This window comes from Adiantum capillus-veneris, chromosome 16 (assembly GCF_014529385.1).
Source record: "Adiantum capillus-veneris isolate H3 chromosome 16, ASM1452938v2, whole genome shotgun sequence".
Classification (NCBI taxonomy): Eukaryota; Viridiplantae; Streptophyta; class Polypodiopsida; order Polypodiales; family Pteridaceae; genus Adiantum; species Adiantum capillus-veneris.
This window is the reverse complement of record NC_140946.1, coordinates 89,017,530-89,033,635: the sequence shown is the minus strand read 5'-3', so window position 1 is coordinate 89,033,635 and position 16,106 is coordinate 89,017,530. Positions and strand designations below refer to the sequence as shown.

At 42.2% G+C, this 16,106-nt stretch overlaps 1 protein-coding gene across 1 annotated transcript; it reads left to right on the top strand.

The window, feature by feature from the left end:
• The first annotated feature begins 5,604 nt into the window (after window positions 1–5,604).
• LOC147439415 (UDP-glucuronic acid decarboxylase 6-like) lies at window positions 5,605–8,545 on the top strand. Its single transcript, XM_086485272.1, has 12 exons — window positions 5,605–5,771; window positions 5,910–5,996; window positions 6,225–6,312; window positions 6,531–6,622; window positions 6,714–6,778; window positions 6,966–7,054; window positions 7,146–7,223; window positions 7,366–7,459; window positions 7,539–7,605; window positions 7,736–7,799; window positions 7,920–7,960; window positions 8,099–8,545. The coding sequence occupies exons 1-12, from the start codon at window positions 5,694–5,696 to the stop codon at window positions 8,285–8,287; spliced, it is 1,032 nt and encodes a 343-aa protein (XP_086341398.1). The 5' UTR covers window positions 5,605–5,693; the 3' UTR covers window positions 8,288–8,545.
• Window positions 8,546–16,106: the final 7,561 nt, after the last annotated feature.

Here is a 16,106-nt window from a genome sequence, read left to right as displayed (position 1 = left end):
AATGATACATCGCAACAACAATCTCAATTACAATGATACAAGGATTTAGAATTAGAATGCCCAATTATTTATTTTGACAATGTAGGCCATGCTGTGCACGAATTCTAAAATTTATAGTATGAAAAGTTAAGAAAACCTACAAATTTTGCAGAAATTTAGTGTAAAGACCTTCAAATATAGTCAATTTAGGTTTTACCTTTGGATATAAAATCTAGAGGCAAAATTTCAAAATTTGTAGGCGGGATAACACTAAACCTAGGTTTTTTTTCGAGACAGTGAAATTAGAGGTTGTATTTTTCAAATTCAATTGGGGATGTGTGAACAATGTCAAGAAGTGTACCATTTTAGAAATGAAGGGACCACATACATTCATGAAAAGTAGGAGTACCCTTAATCCTCACTCTTTTCCTACCCATCATGAAGATTGAGATGCAAATAACCAAAGAAAAGTCCCCTTTTTTATAACTTTGCCCCCCACGTTCTGTCTTCATGCAAGCTATAGTTACTTAAATCAAAATCTCCTTTATTTTTAAGCATCGTGTTCAGTGGAGCTACAACTTTAATCTCACTAAATAACTCGTTAAACCTAATAATTTCCCTAATACAAAGGGGGTTTGGCATCTAACTATAACCTTGATTATTAAGACAATGCTCTACTTTTACTCCATTCAAGAAGAACTTTCTTTTTTGCCTTGTTGTATGGGAACTTCATGCGCATATGCATACTCTCTCTTTGTATCACGACTTGTACTACATGTCATGCTACCACAAATTATGGTAGAGGTGTGTCTTGACAACAGAATCCTATCTTGCAACTCTAACTCATCAAAGCCCGCTTGTCTATTTTCTCGAGGTTCTTTATTTGAGCAGCCACTCTACAATTGTATACAAACCATAATGCATTACAAGTGCCTCTGTGTGTCCGCGCATACGTTTCACATGCATATAGATACATTCATCTCACACTATGAATGAGGACAAAACAAATGAAAAATCCATAAGTAACAAGTGAAAGGGTCACGATGGCTTTCTAAAACAATAAGAAAGTGATAAAATCATTAGGGTAAGTTTAACTAGAATTATATAAAGTGGAGCATTGTTTGGGAATGTCTCTTTTATGAAACGACCGAGTTTCCTCCTCGCAAAGCAGCAAACCAAAAAAATTTGGAAATTTGTAAAAATTTTGAGCTAAGTTCTCACTTATTTCAGTGGATTTTTTTTCCTTTACTATGGTTTGTTCGTGTGTGTGTGTGTGTGTGTATGTGTGTAAAAATATAAATTTATATATATATATAATTAATTAATATGTGTGTCTGTATGTATGTATATATAGAATTTCATGTGAGGATACGAAATGAAAGGTGAAAAAAAGATCCATTTAATATTATAAAATTGAAATAACTTTTAAGTCAAGTCTCAATCGTCTCTGAAAACATTGAAAGTAGGCTAATTCAACTCTCCTCCAAGGCTTTTATAAAGCCATAAATGCAAGTCCCCAATCGTAGTGACTTTTGAGAGAACCTTTAAGTTTTTCCACACTAGTCTTGAAGCGCACAACTTGTTTACCTTATGCTTCCAAGATAATAGCACTCTCAATGTGGTAGAGTGGTTACAAGCTTTGACTTTCCTAGTTCCTTGAAATGGCTTTGAGGGGATTAATTTGGGCAAAAGTCATCCTCGTGCACTGTGTTTACTCTCAACTTTCCAACTATACCAATTTTGGCATGGGTGGAAAAATATTTTCTCCAGCTAGGCCCATCTACATTCTTGTCTAAGAAAGACACGTGGTCCCGCTAACTAGTAAGCGACCACCCGCTAACTAGTAAGCGATAACTAGAGATCAAAAATTTTGCCAAGGTCAACTTCAACCATGCCATGTTTCCATTTTATTTTGTAATTTTTATCATCAGTGCGGGGAAGAAAGTATGGAGCACTCTATACATCTCTATGTATTTACAAATGTACATTCATGCACAATATACCCGTGGGAACAACTTTTCCCACTAGGAAAGTGGACATCACCCATCGATGCAGCCCGTGAGCCTCGAACCCTCAACCGTGGGGTTACATCATCACGAAGGCCAAGCTAATGCATGCATGAAACTTGGGAGCATTAATTCCCTTTAAGGATTCCTTCCTTTATGGACTTTCCACTGAACATGAGCTATTTCCTTTTGTGTTAGGCAAACAAGTGAACGTGAACATCTTTTCCCAAAGCCCACTCAAAGACTCATGCTCCTTGATCCACATAAACAAAGATTACATGCCTCAGCCCATCTAGATTGCAATTCAAGCATCTAGACTACAATCCAAGAGTTCTGATTTCCTTTGTAACTTTTTTAAAAAATTTTATTTACAAGACCTCTCCATGATTATTGAAGGAATAAAGAGAGGGAGAAAGAGGTTTTAACATTGTAGGACGTATCCCAAGAGACCTCAAAGATCTATTCGACAAGCCTTGAACCCAAGGCTCAAACCTCTCTCGGTTCAAGGCTCGTCGAATAGATCTTTGAGGTCTCTTGGGCTACGTCATACAATGTTAAAACCTCTCTCGGTTCAAGGCTCGTCAGATAGATCTTTGAGGTCTCTTGGGCTACGTCCTATTAAAACCTCTCTCTTCCTTCAATAATCATGAAGAGGTTGGGTCTCTTAAGTTGTAGATTGGTTCTTTTATTTCCCGCTACTTATTCACACATGTGCACGCACACACACTCATGAGGAGACGTTTTAATGTTGGAGGAACTAATAAGGGTTTTCTTGAAGAGAGTTCATGCTATGATTATAACCATTACTCAGAAAATGTTAAGGGTGTTGTTGTTGTTGTTGTTGTTGTTACTTTTGTTCCTTTGGTTGCAATAGATTTTATTACTACTTTGATGACAAGCAACCACACATATTGGTATTTACTATTGTTGCTAACTTTGCTACACAACTTCAACCACCACCATGGTAACCACCAAGGATAGATATCACTGTCACAAAAGTTTGAACACAAGAGGGGAATGGCTTGAAATATAGATTAACCTTGACCTATGTACAAGGTAGTCATTATAGAAGTGCCCTAAAGCTACTCTAAAAAGTTCACTTCTATTAGCTTAACCTACACAATATCATGCTTTCCTATATGGCTTGAGAAGGTTCGGCCTTTATGAGCTAATTGCTCTATACTCGGGAGATAAGGCTAATGCTAACTTCTTGGTCATCATAGTGGTGATGATAGTGCGATGAGGACAATCCTTCTTACATGCACATAACCATCACTTGTCACGTGCATGAAGATAAGTATGCAAAGTGCCCATAATCTAGCATTGCAAAGGTAACATGTGTGTGATTTCTTGAGAGTGCACACTAGTGAAATGTGAGGGTCAACTATGCTCCGTGAAAAGTGAAATATGCAACTATGAGCTTTTGGGGGAAGGAAATTTTGATATGTTGTGGGCAAAGAGGGAGAGAGAGAGGGAGGGAGGGAGGGAGGCTTGATGTTGGAATTTCTAGTGGAGCTCTACAAGCTTTTTCTCTTTTAACCTCTACTGGTTTTCCATTCTTCTTCTCTCACATCTCTTGTCCCTTTCAAACACACACACATGCACATATACTCTCTCTCTCTCTCTCTCTCTCTCTCTCTCTCTCTCTCTCTCTCTCTCTCTCTCTCATGCATTGATGACTCCTTGACTTGTTAAATGTTGAACAAAATCTAAGATGATCAAAGTTTAAGATGAGTTGAGATAGTGTCGTCTTTGGAGCATGCGCGCTTCTCTTTTTGTTTTGTGTCAGTGTGCACAAGTCCTAGGGAACTCTTCAATTCTTTGTTGATGTACTTGGTTGCTAAAAGATTGGATAAAAATCAAATTGGTAAGTCAACAGAGGGGCTTTCATTGGCAGGGTCTAATCCCTTGAAGCTTTTGTCTTGAGCTTCCTGTCAATCTCTAAAAAGCGGGTCCTCTCTATGTCCAGCTTCAGGTAACTGAGAGTTGGGAATGGATTCTCCCTTTGAGTCAGAGGAGGAAACTGACGACATACCTCTTGATCTTCCCATAAGACTTTGGGGGGGGGGGGGGGGGGGCCAACTGGTTGTTGGGGGGTGCACTTGGAGGACTCTTTTCCTAGTTCATTTTTATCCTAACTTCTAGGAGCCATATTACCAATGTTATTATCATTCTCACCTAGAGAACTATTAGAGGGGCCTTCTTCCTCTGCCTTGTCATTGGCTTTATGGCTGATAGGGTCAAACACATTTTCTAGAAGGAGGACCGAAGGAGTTTTCATTCTTGTAATTGGCAAACTTCTTGTTTTTATGGTTTTTAACAACTTTCTTCTTGTGTACTGGTTGGAACCCTTGGCTCTCATCTTGAGGAGACTCCTACTAGACTTTATCTTCTTGGGTAGCAAGGGGCCTTAACTCAAGACAGTCTTTAATGAAATGGCCTTGTTTCAAGCAGTGGAAGCAAGCATTGGGAGGGGTTTTGTAGGACACTCTTTGAAGGTGCAAGGATATGCCCTCCGAGTCTCAAATAGGAATACAAGTTTTGAGGTCAACTTCTATGAGGAGTTGGGGATTTCATTTGGGGTTGATACCACCCTAGCTCTCTACACCATGACTCTACCAACACAGTTTCCTATGTTCAATAGGCAGGTTAGGGAAATCAACCCAAACAAGCACTTTAGTCGGCTTTGGGCCTCTAGGGTTAAATCCATTATACCAATTGAAGATAGACAAGGGGGTAGACTTGATAAGCCATTGGCCTTGGCTAACAATCTGCAGGGCAGCAGGGGAATCATAAAAGAAAAACAGGTAGTAGTTGTTGAGGAGGTACTAAACATGTGAAATCCTCACATTTCCCTTTTCCTCGTTCTGAGCAATCCAAGATTTTAAAGTTTCCATAGAGGGTCTAACCCCATGACAGAGTCCTATCACAACTCTTTTCTTAAGTTGACTATGCCAATGTTGTAGAGCATTAATGGGAACGGTAACCCCCTCCTCTTCAACAGGGTTGTCATCATCCTCCTCAAATTCATCATGCATAGGGTTATAATTATCTTCAGCCGGTATTTGTACATTAGCAAGCACCACAACGTCGTGCGCAAGTGAAGCATTGCCAAACTTGTTCAAGCCTTTTTGGAGTGAGAAAATGAACATTATTGGGCCCATGGACAACAAGCTTACCTGAAATATTTGGGGCAATCATAGCAAGAGGAAGGTCCTTCTCATGAATTGTATGCACCTAGAAAGGGGACCTCATCGGCTATAGAGCAGCCGCAACAATGTAGGAGAAGGATTGCCTATTTCCCGGAATGCTACCATCAATGCCCCATGCAAAGACATGGGGCCTGCCCCCAAAGGAGGAAAGGCGCAGAGCGAGGTTAACACCGCACCATAAGAGCGTCACAGCTAGAGACATGGGAAAGGGGTTCAATGAGAGGAGGAGGGAATGGAAAGGACAGGGGTATGGTCATGCAGCTCAAGAAAATAAGGTTTTAATGTCATATCAACAATCCCAAGAGACCTTATACGACGGGGCTTGAACTCAAAACTTGCTCCTTGAGAGAGAGAGAGAGAGAGAGAGAGAGAGGACCACTATGAATAGCGTAAAGAGGGCTATAATAAGTTGAGCGCATCGCCAACGAGACGACACTCAGCTTGCTTGGTTGCCAGCTTCACGCAGCAGCCATCGATTGACGTTTCCTCTTCCCCAATGGAACCCAAGGCGAGCCCGGAAGACAATGGATCTGCCCCGCCTCCCCGCTTGCCTCTCTCCAAGATAATAAAATCGGTATTGCGTTCCTCCACTCCAGTAGCTGCGTGCGTGCGTGCGTGTGTGTGTGTGTGTGTGTGTGTGAGAGAGAGAGAGAGAGAGAGAATTGACAGCTCAATCACATGGTCCACACGTATCTGGGTTTCTTCTTAACAGGCAAGGAAGCGCATCCTCATCACCGGAGGAGCTGGTTTCATTGGATCCCACCTAGTAGATCGGTTGATGGAAGATGGGCTTAATGAGGTAACTGAATTGGATTCAGGGTTTTGTTGGTCCATAAAGTGCATAAATTTACTCTCTCACATACATTATCATCATACAAATAGTAAGATTCAACCGTGCAACTATCTTTTCTGTGGAGCTCAGTCTTCAATACGCATGTGTATGATGAGTTTCTTCTTTCGGACTTTTCATAATCTTGCTTGGTGTGTGAGCAACAAGCTTAAATAGTGCAGTTTTTTTGGTTGTTAGGTTATTGTTGCAGACAATTTCTTCACTGGAAGCAAGGACAACATTCGCCGATGGATAGGCCACCCAAATTTTGAACTTATTCGCCACGGTTAGTTCTGCTACGTTTTTATAGTTTCTAAAAGCAATGTACTATGATTGTAGTTCTGCTACTTATTCGCCATGGTTAGTTCCACTGCTATTTTTGAAGAGCTGTGATATATGTGAAAAATTGGAAGTTTATAGGATTCCCCCCTCCCCTTAGAAAGATAGTGCAGGTGTTTTTTCCCAAATTTACTGCACTGTCAATATATTTGTGATTCTCTGCAGATGTGACATCTCCTTTACTGGTGGAGGTGGATCAAATTTATCACTTGGCATGCCCAGCCTCCCCAATTTTTTATAAGTATAATCCTGTGAAGGTAGATTGGAGATTTTTGGATGTAGGTTTTAAATGAAAGCACACATCAATCTGCTACAGTTTTTCTAATGGGTTAGACTGATTTGTACTAGACTACGAAAACCAATGTGCTTGGGACTCTGAACATGCTTGGCCTAGCCAAACGGGTCAGAGCGAGGTGCGTCTTAATATTTCTTCAAACAGATTTTTTATTCCATACTGACCCCCTAGTGATAACCAGAAAGGAAAGATTCTGGTACCAATGAAATGAAAGATGATGATGGGGGTTAGGATTAATATATCAAAGTGCCTATTGCTGTATTCAAGCCTGAGTATTTTTTGTTTTCTCTGAATATGATATGCAGATTTCTTTTAACTTCAACATCAGAAGTTTATGGAGATCCATTGGAGCATCCCCAAACTGAAGAATATTGGGGCAATGTGAATCCGATAGGTTGGGCTCAGACCAATTTCTATGTCTTTAAACTTCATACTCATTAGCCTTGGTTCTTTCACGAAGTTTTGAGGGTTTTCTGGAATTGCAGGAGTGCGAAGTTGCTATGATGAAGGAAAAAGAGTTGCAGAAACCCTGGCTTTTGATTATCACAGGCAGCATGGTCTAGGTACATTTACTTGAGGAAGTTTAGTCATGTGCATTTTTTGTGGGTGTTAAATTTTTTAAATATGGATTTTGTTTGCATGGAGATATCTTTCCAGAAAAGGTGAGGCAGTAAGTGACATATTTTCTTTAAATGTGTGTCTTAGAAATAAGGATTGCGCGAATTTTTAATACATATGGGCCACGCATGAACATAGATGATGGGCGTGTTGTTAGCAATTTTATTGCGCAAGCTCTGAGGTATTGTCGCATCTTTTTTAACAATTCCTCAATATTTTTGTTTTGTCAAAATGTTTTTTGATGTGATTTTTGAATGCAGAGGTGTTGAAATGACGGTTCAAGCACCAGGGACACAAACACGAAGTTTTTGCTATGTTTCTGATATGGTATGGAGATAGGATATCTTCTGAAACATTCCTTTTTCTATTCTTATATAACTCCTATGCACTTCCTTTTATGTGATTGATTTACATTTCTTGGCTTACGGATTGTCTTAAGCTGTTCTTTTATGTGTAGGTGGAAGGCCTTATCAGACTTATGGAGGGAAATGATACCGGACCTATAAACCTTGGAAACCCTGGTAACAATCTTCTTTTGATTTTTTGTATTTGCTTGATTCCATTAGAATCTTCAGTTTTTGTAGATCAACATCAGTTGAGCAGACCATGCCCTTATGTTAGTAATACTTATGTGTGTGCAGGGGAGTTTACTATGGTAGAACTGGCTGAGTCAGTGAAAGAGGTATCTATTCGCTCGGGTGTATGTGTGTGATTAGTCCTCCGCATACTTTAAACTGCGCTTTTCCTTTTGCTATATTTTCAATTTTCCTAGTTTTGAGAATTGTTTCATACAATTCACTGTTTTGACATTTGAAAACAGCTGGTTGCACCGTCAGCTACTTGGAAGATGGTTGATAATACACCAGATGATCCTCGCAAACGCAAGCCAGACATTACCAAGGCAAAGTCCATTTTGGGTTGGGAGCCTAAGGTAACTCTTCGAGATGGTCTTCCCTTAATGGCTGCCGATTTCAGAGAGCGCCTAGGCGTCGCCACTAAGCAGCAGTGAGAAGTTTTTCTTGACAACATTAGTTTAGTATATACAAAGAGATTGAGAAAGGTGGGTGAACTTGTCCATATGGGCTGAGTTCATAGCCAGGGAAGAAGTTTTGGTTGTAGAGTTCCTTCTTATTCTTCGTGTGATAGCAATTGGCTGCCATGTTAAAAGGCAACACATTTTTTCTAATACAAACAGGTTGACAGAGTTTTGAAAACTTGGATTTGAGATTTGTTTGATGAAAAGAATATTGCAATGCTGTCGGTCTAATCTCTTGTGTGTGTGTGTGTGTGTGTGTGTGTGTGTGTGTGTGTGTGTGTGTGTGTGTGTGTGTGAGAAATGAAATGAAATGAAATGTTATATTAACGTCTTCAAAAGGCCATAATGACCTATGAGACCCGAAAGTTACAAAGTGGTAGATCTGATACAAAGTTAGAGTAACAAAATAACCTAACAACAGTACAAAACAAAGATATATACTATGGGGTCCTAAGTTGATCGATGTGAACCAAACAAAAAACTAAGCAAAAAATGGGCGGCTCGTTGGGATAGCTGAATCACAAGAGATCTAGCATCGGTCGTTGGCGAATCTCATCAATTTCCTCCATGGTTAGTAGTTTGATCGGGCGTCGTGCATGCCTGGCCAGCATGCTCTGGATTTTCTGTCGTAGCCTCCGTCGATGCTGTGTAGTTCTTCGCAGTCGCGGGTGCCTGGATTTCCCCAGTTCAATAGCTCGGTCAATCAGTGTGCCTCTGGTGTGAGACGAGGGGGAGCTCTGCTGTGGGAGTGGCTCTTGCGGTTGTCTCGTGTCTGCTCTGAAGAAGTCTGTGATCCGTCTTTGAGACTGGCTAGCCTCACCCTTCATCAAGCTATCTCTGTGTCTGCGCAGCTCGAGCAAGAACAAACCCAGACATCTCTGATCTTCGTATCCCATGACTCTTGAGAGTGGTCCAAAACCTTCTCTGAACAAGCAATGGAAGCGGCCTCGTATCTCGTAGTAGACGGGGCAGCGACATGTATAGTGTAGCTTTGTCTCCGGTTCCATGTTACACAAGGGGCATGTTCTGTCCTCTGTTGGTACTCCGTTGATCTCCCAATCTCAATCCGCAACTGGTGAGAAGATGTGCGTAACTGCCCAATAGCACATCATATCCCATGAGACAAGTGGGTATCCATGTATTTGGGTCTCGCCACAAAAAGCTGGAGAAGGTGGTTTCTGTAGAAAGCCAACTTCGTGCCTAATTCTTGTGCTGGTTGTATCCATGTCCTTCTGGTGTCTAGCTGGGTCAGGTCTTGGCGTATGAGCTTGGTGATCTTTGACTGTGTAAGAGTGAGAGATGGAATGGTGGCAGCCGGTCTATGCTGAACCCATGTGCCTGAAACCATGATGTCATCTCCCCATACCAGCATGTTGTATCTCCTTGTATGGCTAACTATCGAGAGGATTAAAGTGCTATGCGAGCATATCTGTCTCTAGGAAGTTCCCGTGTGCGGTTTAAGAAGGAGACTGATCTAGTGAGTGCCTCCACCACAAGTAGTGGGGCCGCTAGCTCTACTCGGATAATGGCCCGTGGTACTGATGCCTTGGCTCTAATGAGCCGCGAGATCATAGAGACGAGAGGTTTCTCCATGTTCCCCCGTCTGTCTGAGCGACCCGGCCTCCCGTGGTGATCCAATGAAGGTCCCCATATCTCGGTTCTATAGAGCGATGCTGAAGCCACCAAGGTGTCAAACAGCCAGAGCTTCGTCCGGGGCTCCTGAAATTGAATCTGCGAACACATCCTCTCCAATCTACCCAATGCTGCGTGGGCTCTAGTAAGTCTGGTCTCTGCTGCTCTTCTGAGTGAGAATGTAGGTCCGCTAAAAACCACTCCAAGGTAAGTGTAAGCGTCTGTGTACTCCACAGTCTCTTGGCCGTATGTGAATGTAGGTGCTGACCTCCTGATCCACTGTGGGGTGGTATTAAACACCATAACCTTGGTTTTACCAAGTTGACAGACAAACCACTTTCGTGGGCAAACGTATGCAAAGCATCCAATTGACGTTGCATTCCCTCTGGGGATTTGGAGATCAACACTATGTCATCAACATATAACAAAAGTGGAATCCATGTCCCTGCCAACTGAGCACCTTTATCCCCATCGCTGTCAATGTAGTCAGAAATCTCATCCACATACATACCGAAAAGAGTGGGAGAGAGTGGGCAGCCTTGCTTCATCCCAATAGTGGAGTGAACCGGTGTAGAAAGTCCCTCCGGGGTGTGTACATGCCCTACTACTGATCTGTACAATGTCATGATCCCCCAAATGAGTTCTGTGGGTACTCCCATTTCCTGTAATCTGCGCATCAGTCTAGCTCTGGGTATCGTGTCGAAAGCTTTGCGGAAGTCCACAAAGCTACAATAGATCCGTCTCCCATGACATCTGCCTTCCTCGATGATGGCCCTGAGTGTTAGGATATGGTCAAGAGTAGAGAAGCCTCTCCTGAATCCTGCATGCCCAGTGTTGGGGTATAAAGCCCAATGTGGTCGCCCAGGTAAGTGGGCGGGCCGCCAGGTATGTACACATTCTTTTGTAAAAACCTAATAAGAACTCACTATGCTCTACACATTACAGTAGAGCGAGTTCACCATATCGTCGTGCTCTTCTTCTCGCACTCTCTCTCGCGTCGCACTTTCGCTCGTACTCCTTCAACTGGTATCAGAGCTCAGATCGAGGCTCGGGGCAGCACTGCAGGAGGCTAGAGTCACCAACTCAGATTGGAGTGAAATTCGACAGGCGAAGACATGGCCCCAAATCTCGTGGGCAAGGCAGAAGGGCTTGGTGTTGTCAGAATTTCATTTTGAGGTCATCTCGGCCACCGTTTGGCTTCGACAAAGGTCTACGTAGGCCATTTTCGAATACGTGGTCTCGACGGGTGCAGATCCGACACTGCAAATTTGGGGTTTTTGGCCTACGACTGCAGGTGCTGAGGATATCGACACTCCCAGAGTGTTGATTTGTGGCTGTCTACACATCGAAGGACGGCTCACAGTTCTTGGAGGCGTGTCACATACGACACGGGCGCATCTACACACAGACTGTAGGCGACATCCACTAGTTCATCAGGTAGCTTGTGTTTGCTGCTTGATATTCCAGATTTCATCCTGACATTGCAGGTACTTCCACATGGGATGTATTGTCAGAGATGATGTATGTCTGTTGAGGGTTTGCTGGCTGTGAGTCACGCAGCAAACAACCGCCGCAGCGGTTACAGCATACAGTGGGAAATTTGTGAATGTATGACTTTGTGGGAAGTCTATGTACTGTCAGATTTACTGCAGCCTTTGTTGAGGGTCGAGTGAGGTTTTATTGAGCTGGGGGATTCTCGAATGTTGAGATCCTTTCGGTGATACAGGTCTTGGAGCGATCCCTCGAGCACCCTTAGATAAGCAGCTAGGATGTATTGACTGTGAGTGACAGTTGGGATTGCATCTTTGCTTTACTGCCGTTGAGGCATTGTCGCTGTCTATGCTTACAAAACAGTGACAGGACAGTGAGAGACAGTACAAATGCAGAACAGGTTTACCCGCAGCTTACAGTGGCAGAGAGACAGTGTTTTTTGAGCTGTTTTTAGTACACCAGTGCCATTTTACAAAGGAGATTCTGCCAAAATTTTTGCATAATCTGAAGCTTTCTTGGTTCATTTGACAGGTTGATATTGGTTCAGAGGTCAGTTTACAGGGGAAACTCTGCCGAATTTTTCCCAGAAAAGTAAACTACTGTGAAGCGTAGCTATGGCAGGATCACAAGACACTGCTCTTTACAATATCAAGAAGGTGGATGGAACCAATTTCCCATTGTGAAAGAAGCAGATTTGGCACGTGTTGGTACAAAAGAAGCAGATAAAACCTATAAAGCTCAAGAGGATAAAACCAGAAGATATGGACGAAGATGAATGGAACGAAATGGATGAATTGGCACTTTCTACCATTATGCTGACTTTGGCAGAAAGCGTTTACTTCAATGTAGCAGACGAGATGTCGGTTTATCAAGCATGGATAAAGCTGAGTGATCTTTATGAGAAGCAGAGTGCAGTTTCACAGGTATACTGGCTTAAGAAGCTTGTTGACTTGAAGATGAAAGAAGGGACCCCTATGTCCAATCATCTGAATGAATTCAACACCATCTACAGTCAGTTGTCAGCTCAAGGTGTCAAGTTTGATGAACCTGTTAGAGCTATGTTCCTGTTGATCACATTGCCGGAAAGTTGGGACACTTTTCGCACAGCTTTGAGTAATTCTGCACCTCCATATGGTTTGAACATAGCAGGTGTAGAAGGAATTCTGCTTACTGAAGAAACCAATAGAAAGACAATGGACAAAGGCAAAGGAACAGCCTTAGTTGTCAGGGGAAGGACCAAAGAAAAGTACAAAGGTGGAAAGAGGAATCAGTCTCGTAGCAAGTCCCGCAGTGCCAAAGGCAAGAGTGACATAGAATGCTACCATTGTGGCAAGAAGGGTCACATGAAAAGAGACTGCAGAGAATGGAAAGCAGAAAAAGGCAAAGAGAAAGCTGAAGACCATGGTGAGAAGAATAAGTCCTCAGTGAAGATTCAAGAAATAAATGTGACAAACACTGTTGCAGAGGATGACAGTCTAGTGTCAAGAGACATCTACTTCTTGAAGAATACAATGGACTCAGCTCTTCTTACAACATATGATGGAAATGCAGTGAGTGACTGGATTATAGACTCAGGGGCATCACTTCATGTGTCTCCAAACAAGGAGTGGTTTACCTCTTATGTGACCACTAAAGATCATGTTCGGCTAGGCAATGGGCAGACATGTGAGATCTTAGGTGTTGGAGATGTTCAATTGAAGTTTCAGAATGGCTCTTCTTTCACGCTGAAGAATGTGAGACATGTTCCCGCAATTACAAAGAGCTTGATCAGCACAGGTTTACTTGATGATGCTGACTACGTCACCACTTTTGGACAGAACATGTGGAAGATATCCAAGAGTTCTATGACAGTAGCACATGGAGTAAAGTCTGGAGGACTTTACATGATTTATGTATCAAATGTCTCTAAAAATGTAATCAATGTAACCGAGCAGCCGAACGTTTCTTTGTGGCATAGCCGGTTAGGACATATGTCCAAGAAGGGAACGGAAATCTTGTCTCGTTCTGGTTATTTGCCTGGCTTTTCATTTAATGATTTTGAATTCTGTGAACATTGTCTGTATGGTAAGCAAACACAGCAGCCACATAAGCATAGAAGCAGTAGAAGAGATACACAGTTGGCACTTGTTCATAGTGATTTGTGTGGACCTATGCCTAACCTATCTCTAGGGAGAGCTTCTTACTTTATGACATTTATAGATGATTACTCGAGGAAAGTATGGGTTTACTTTCTCAAGCACAAGGATGAAGCGTTTAGTGTTTTCAAGACGTTTGTGACACTTGTGGAGAATCAGAGTGGCAAGAAGCTTAAATGCTTACGCACTGACAATGGTGGAGAGTATGTTTCAAAGGCCTTTCAGGACTTTTGTGAGTCAAAAGGTATAAAACGTGAACTTACTGCTCCTTACAATCCTCCTCAAAATGGTGTTGCTGAGAGGATGAATAGGACCATACAAGAGAAGGTCAGAAGTATGTTGTTTAATGCACAGCTGCCAAATGGGTTTTGGGTTGAAGCTGTACCAACAGCTGTTCATCTTGTAAATAGATCTCCTAGCAAGGTTTTGCAGAAGGATTCAGTGCCAGAGATGATATGGTCAGGCAAGGTGCCCTCATACAAGCATCTCAGAGTCTTTGGCTGTGAGGCATATACTCACGTTGCAAAGGAATTTAGGAACAAACTTGAGCCAAAGAGTAGAAAGTGCATCTTTCTAGGCTATGGTAATTCTGGTGAGATGGGGTACAGACTTTGGGATCCTGAATCCAGAAAGGTTATCCGCAGCAATGATGTTCACTTTAATGAAGCCAAATATCATTCTAAACCAGAGAAAGTTGAGGAGATTAGAAGAGTTGTCTTCCAAGAAGATGGACCTGCACGTGCAAGACAAAATGTCAGGGCTCAAGAGGAGCAAGGACAGGATAGATTGGAACCACAGGTTGTGGCTGAGCCTGAGCCACCTATTGTGCGTAGATCTGGACGTGTCACGCGACCTCTTGATAGGTTTGTTCCATCTATGAACTATGTCATGTTGACTGATTGCAATGAGCCTTCATGTTACAAGGAAGCAGTGCAAATGAAGGACTCCGGGAATTGGCAATTGGCCATGCAGTCAGAGATGACAGATCTGCATAAAAACCAAACATTGAAGCTAGTTAAATTACCACGGGGCAAAAAGGCTCTACCCTGTAAATGGGTTTACAGGTATAAGATCACCGCTCATGATAGTCAGCCAAAGTACAAAGCAAGGCTTGTTGCCAAGGACTTTAAGCAAGAACAAGGCATTGACTTTGATGAAGTCTTCTCTCCGGTGGTCAAGATGACTACATTGAGATGCTTTCTTGCATTGGTTGCCATATTAGATTTGGTGTTGCACCAAATGGATGTTAAGACAACGTTCTTGCATGGTGATTTAGATGTGGAAATTTACATGCAGCAGCCAGAAGGGTTTGTTGAGAAAGGCAAGGAAGATTGGGTATGCCAGTTGTTAAAGAGTCTTTATGGCTTAAAACAATCATCGAGGGCATGGTACCATAAATTCCACAAGTTTATGCTTTCTCAAGGCTACAAACGTAGTGAGTTCGATCACTGTCTATATACAAAGAAGGCTAAGGATGGTAGTTGGCTGATCCTTATTTTGTATGTGGATGACATGTTGATTGCTGGCAAGCACTTGGAAGAAATTTCAACTTTGAAGTCAAAGATGGCAAAATCGTTTGACATGAAAGACATGGGTGAGGCAAGTCATATACTTGGTATGCGCATTGAGAGAGACAGATCAAAGAAGTTGATTTGGTTATCTCAAACAGAGTATATTGACAAGGTTTTGCAACGTTTCAATATGGAGAAGGGAAAGGCACTGAGTGTTCCATTGCCACCATATGTGAAACTTAGCAAACAAGATTGTCTTGTGTCAGAGGAAGAACAGGCTGAAATGGATAAGATTCCATATGCGTCTGCAGTGGGTAGTTTGATGTATGCAATGATTGCTACTCGCCCAGACATTGCATTTGCAGTGGGAGTAGTAAGTCGATACATGTCAAACCCAGGCAAGAAACATTGGGAGGCAGTGAAAGGAATATTGAGATACCTGAAAGCTACAAAGAGTATGTGTATATGCTATGGGAGTCAGGAGCTAAGTGTGAAGGGTTTTACAGACTCAGATTATGCAGGTGACTTAGACAACCGAAGGTCTACGTCAGGGTATGTCTTTCCATTGGCTGGTGGAGTAGTATCATGGCGTTCTAGATTACAAGATTGTGTTACTCAGTCTACTACAGAGGCTGAATATGTTGCAGCATCAGAGGCATGCAAAGAATCAACTTGGCTTAATCGACTAGTAACAGATTTGGGAATCAAAGAAGAGATGCCTGTGTTATTTTGTGATAGTCAAAGTGCTATACAATTGGCTCGCAATCCAGTTTATCACTCAAAGACAAAGCATGTGGATGTGAAGTATCATTTCATCAGGGAAATGCTCGAGGATAAGCAACTTCAACTTGTCAAAGTTCACACCACAGAAAATCCTGCTGATCTACTTACAAAAGGACTTCCCTCAGAGAGCTTTGCGCATTTTCGCAAGCAGTTAGGTGTAGGGTAGTACATCACTTCTCTACATCTCTTGTATATTAGCTTGTATAGTAGCTTCTCTCACACTTAAAGTACCACATTGGA